The 5,000-nt window shown below is 43.6% G+C and overlaps 1 protein-coding gene across 1 annotated transcript in view; it reads right to left on the bottom strand.

The window, feature by feature from the left end:
- The window catches only part of LOC135093649 (neuronal PAS domain-containing protein 4-like), a 170,359-nt gene that overhangs the window by 120,654 nt on the left and 44,705 nt on the right, over positions 1–5,000 (bottom strand). The window contains 1 exon segment of the mRNA XM_063993108.1: positions 2,220–2,380. Within this exon segment, the coding sequence (XP_063849178.1) occupies positions 2,220–2,380 (161 nt within the window).

Raw genomic sequence — 5,000 nt, 5'->3', positions numbered from 1 at the left:
AGAGAGAGAGAGAGAGAGAGAGAGAGAGAGAGAAATGTATGATTTATAACGATGATAAAAGTTTGCTACAGGAGGAGGAGAAAAAGAAAAGAAAATCTCACTTCTTAGTAATGTTGCTCAGAATCGACTTAATAATGTGATGACCAAGGAATGTGTGTGTGTGTGTGTGTGTGTGTGTGTGTGTGTGTGTGTGTGTGTGTGTGTGTGTGTGTGTGTGTGTGTGTGTGTGTGTGTGTGTGTGTGTGTGTGACAGAAAGTCGCGCTGACTGTAATGCAAACACAAGAGCTAAAATCTAATAATAGACCAAGGAACGACTGAACAACGAGAATAATCTGAATGCAAGACCAAACGCCAGCCTAAACTCAACCCCCCTTCTCTCTCTCTCTCTCTCTCTCTCTCTCTCTCTCTCTCTCTCTCTCTCTCTCTGTGTGTGTGTGTGTGTGTGTGTGTGTGTGTGTGTGTGTGTGTGTGTGTGTGTGTGTGTGTGTGTGTGTGGCAATATCCTCCAGTCGTTCTCTGTAGTGAATCACACATACATAGTTACAATAATGAGCGACAAATTTTATCGCCGCTCTGAAATCTAATAATGAAGGGAGAGAGAGAGAGAGAGAGAGAGAGAGAGAGAGAGAGAGAGAGAGAGAGAGAGAGAGAGAGAGAGAGAGAGAGAGAGAGAGAGAGAGAGAGAGAGAGAGAGAGAGAGAGAGAGAGAGAGAGAGAGAGAGAGAGAGAGAGAGAGAGAGAGAGAGAGTAAATATGCATATTCAAGACGCCATCAGATAAATGCAGACGAATAAAAAAAAAGATTAATGTGTGTGATGAGGAAGAGGAAGACTGCATGAAGGTGGTGACTGAGCAAGGATGAGAGAGAGAGAGAGAGAGAGAGAGAGAGAGAGAGAGAGAGAGAGAGAGAGAGAGAGAGAGAGAGAGAGAGAGAGAGAGAGAGAGAGAGAGAGAGAGAGAGAGAGAGAGAGAGAATACGTAATGGAGTAAGGAGACAGTAAAGGGATAGGAAATGAACACAAAAGAAAGGAGAGAAGATACGAATAATAATAGTACTGTACTCTCTCTCTCTCTCTCTCTCTCTCTCTCTCTCTCTCTCTCTCTCTCTCTCTCTCTCTCTCTCTCTCTCTCTCTCTCTCTCTCTCTCTCTCGTAGACGCAACCCTTCCCCAACATACATTCATTTTTCTATATTTCATCCTCTCACTTACTATCCTTCACTTTATCTCATCTCTCTCATCTCTCGCTCTCTCCATCACCCTTATGGTTTTTCCTGCTCATGCTCCACTCTACAATACCATCACATCTATCTCCTTTAAACGCTGCTGCTCCCTTTGCATTTACCTGTCTCCTTGCAATTAATTAAAAAGGATTAAGAGGGACGTGAGAAGATTATCAATTCTAGGCCCGAGAACAAGAACGGCCAATGTCAAAAAACGGCCCTTTTGAGATAAGCCTACCAGGGAAATGGAATTAGACGTTTCTATCAGTGCTATAACGGTCAAAGTCGGTGGCGCGATAGGAAAGACACACCAGCACTCTGTTCTGAGCCAGAGTCAATGATCAGTCAGAAATCTTTGGGCTAGAACGGCGTTTTTTCTCAAGACCTAACGTTTTGATATTGGCCTTTCTTGTTTGCGGGCCTAGAATTTCATTTCATCTTTATTCTTCTATTACTACTGATCTCTTACTAATATCTACCTGACCTCTATCTCCACTTTTTCTATATCCATCTGATCTCTATATCCTTTCTAACTACCTGACCTCTACTTTAACTGCCTTCTCTGCCTGCTACTTATGCTTCAACATCTGTTATCTTCCCTATCTATCTTCCTTCTGCCTTACGAAGAATTGTCCCTTGTTTGTTACCTGTTGCTTCTGCTTCATTAACTTCTTTCTGGATCCTTGTAAAACACTTTGTTCTCTCATGCTCGTATATACAATTTTCAAAGACCACAGAGATGACCAATCGTGTTTCCGTGTGTGTTTTCCTCATAGATGGTGCAAAATTCTTGTTAAGTGTTACTATAATCATAAAAACACACCTGAAAAACCTCAATACCTACTACAGTTTGTTAAGAGTATTAGAAAATATGATCCCTAAACGCATGAGGGGTAAGAAATTGCTGGGCAGAGCAAGAGGTGAATATGAACGATGAAGTGATACAAAACAAGGGTAGATTAGAAGCCAGGGCAGCGCCACTGGACTATGACCGTACCTGGTGGTGGCCAAGGAAACTGACGATGTTCTCTGATGTGTAGATGACGCGGCCATCTGTAGACACCACCAGCAAGAAGCCGTCCAGCGCCTTCAGGTGGTGCTCGTCCATCTCCAGGTCTAGTTTGCTCCCGCCGCTCCCCTTGACTCGCTTGGTGAGTCCTGCAATACAAGGCACAGTGGTCAGCTCTCCTCCCATGCAGTAGAAGAAAGTGGTGTGGCTTTTAATGACGCGTTCCCTCTGACATATATACCTTATCGTTCACGTCACGAACGGCTGTGACAAATAAATACACTAATCAGGTTTCTTTTACGTGCTGCGAAGGTTGTTCACAAGAAAAATACAATACAATATAAGACAATAAAATGTAGATTAAAAAGCTCGGTCAAGCTGCCGTAAAAAAAAAAAATTAAAAAAGCATGAAAAAAAGTCCGAAAAAGAGAAGAAAATGTTGGCCATCATACATTCATACAGTATGCTTTCCCTCTCCTACTGGCTCAAAGACAGGCATGGCTAGTGTTAACGCTAAACCTGAGGCGAAAATTATTACTTTCTCAAACATGATGAAAAAAAAAAATAAATAAAAAATAAATAAAATAAATAAATAAAAAAAAATAGCATCTGAAATTCGTCACTAATGCAAGCACATCTTGAGATGATGGAAACTTTCAACGCTCCCACACCTTCCGTGCAGCCCCGCCCCCCACGCCCTCCCGCCCTACCGCCCCAGGTAAAGTGCTGGTAATGAAGGCACTGAGTACGCCACGCCACACTAGACTGGCTTAACCTTCATTGAAATAAAAGGTGTGGCAATAGTTTTTTTTTTTTTTTTTCCTGTACACCCGACTTCCGCTCACCAGGCAGTGTTTCACTAACACACACACACACACACACACACACACACACACACACACACACACACACACACACACACACACACACACACACACACACACACACACACACACACCAAACAATACTAATGTAAATAAAGTTGAACAAATGCATTTCTACTGACAAAATCACAAAGGAACACATGAAATACATATTTCTTGTGTCTCCCAGCACTCGCTCGCTCGTCACAGCTGAAAAAACTGGAACGAACGATTTGCCAACGAAGATTTTCACTCAGTTGGGGAAGGGAGGAGTGGAAGAATAGAGGGTGAAGGGAGAATAAGGACAGACAAGAGTGGAAAAAAAAAAGGAAAAGAAAAGAGAAGGCAGAGATTAAAAGGAAGAGAGTAGATGGAGGGGATAAAGGCATGAAAGGAAGGAAGATAGACAGAGTGGATATAGACAGCAAAGATAAGGCCAGAAGTAAGAGGAGGAAAGGAAGAGAGGCAGAGGGAGGAGATACAGAAAGGATAAGAAGAGAAGTAGATATTAGAAAGGAAAACAAGAAGAAAAACAAGGAGGAAATCCTGCAGCTATTGGTGTCAACGGGTCTGCCACTCGCTCTCTCTCTCTCTCTCTCTCTCTCTCTCTCTCTCTCTCTCTCTCTCTCTCTCTCTCTCTCTCTCTCTCTCTCCTTTGGTCACAAGTGAAAATGTTCCTCCAGGCAAAAATAATGACGTGATTAGCTTACATGTTCGTACATTTGCTGTTGTTGTTGTTGTTGTTGTTATTATTATCATTACTTTTTTATGATCATTCACAATACTCTCTCTCTCTCTCTCTCTCTCTCTCTCTCTCTCTCTCTCTCTCTCTCTCTCTCTCTCTCTCTCTCTCTCTCTCTCTATATATATATATATATATATATATATATGTACATATATTCAACACGGATATGCTCACAACGCACACGTGATGCAATAGCCGGGAGTTATTTACATGGTGATAAAAAAAAAAAAAATAATAGTACGTGTTCCTGCAACGTTGTTTTATTTTTGTTATAGCTATCTATTTATTTATCTATTAAAATTCACGTGCCTTTGTTTCAAACTCGAACCAAAACACTCTCTCTCTCTCTCTCTCTCTCTCTCTCTCTCTCTCTCTCTCTCTCTCTCTCTCTCTCTCTCTCTCTCTCTCTCTCTCTCTCTCTCTCTCTCTCTCTCCACTTTTACCCCTCTGCCTGCCTTGGGCCAACGCATCGGGGAAGTACAGACCCACACGGCCTCGCGGGGAACGGCACCACCACACTAAATAAAAAGCGACAGTCTCCATGACCCCCGCTGCTTGCACGTCGCACCCACCCAGTCACGCTTCCTAGTCAACCCACACAAAACTCTCTCTCTCTCTCTCTCTCTCTCTCTCTCTCTCTTGCACTGCCTCCCCTGTGCTTTTCTCCGCCTCATTTCCCTCCAGTGTAATGAAGATTTTATTTAGGCGAAGAGATTAGCGGCGCAGAGTAGGAAAAGCACGGGAGAGGGGAAGGAGAGGGACAGAAGCAGGCAAGGGATTAGAAGCAAAATACACCAGCGGAGTCGAGGAGGCATAACGGTACGATGCACATGAGAGAGAGAGAGAGAGAGAGAGAGAGAGAGAGAGAGAGAGAGGAGAGAGAGAGAGAGAGAGCAGGAAACACTACCAAAAGAGGATATGAGAAGTGGAAAACATTAAACAGACATAAGACAGCAAAGAACAGACGGGTATCATCAAGAGCTTCGCATGAGAGGAGCAACAGACAGGAAGCCAGACGGGTCCAGACGGGGTGTAAATAAAGAGCACAGGGGCCCATGAGTAGTGCACGAAAGAGGCGGGTGGAGGAAAACGGATGGGGGTCAATGGCCTTTACTTTGCAACCGGGAGAGGCCTTGACTTTTTGGCGGCTTGGCGGGGGCA

Source organism: Scylla paramamosain, chromosome 3 (assembly GCF_035594125.1).
Source record: "Scylla paramamosain isolate STU-SP2022 chromosome 3, ASM3559412v1, whole genome shotgun sequence".
In the NCBI taxonomy this organism is placed as follows: domain Eukaryota; kingdom Metazoa; phylum Arthropoda; class Malacostraca; order Decapoda; family Portunidae; genus Scylla; species Scylla paramamosain.
This window is presented reverse-complemented; position numbering and strand designations above follow the sequence as displayed.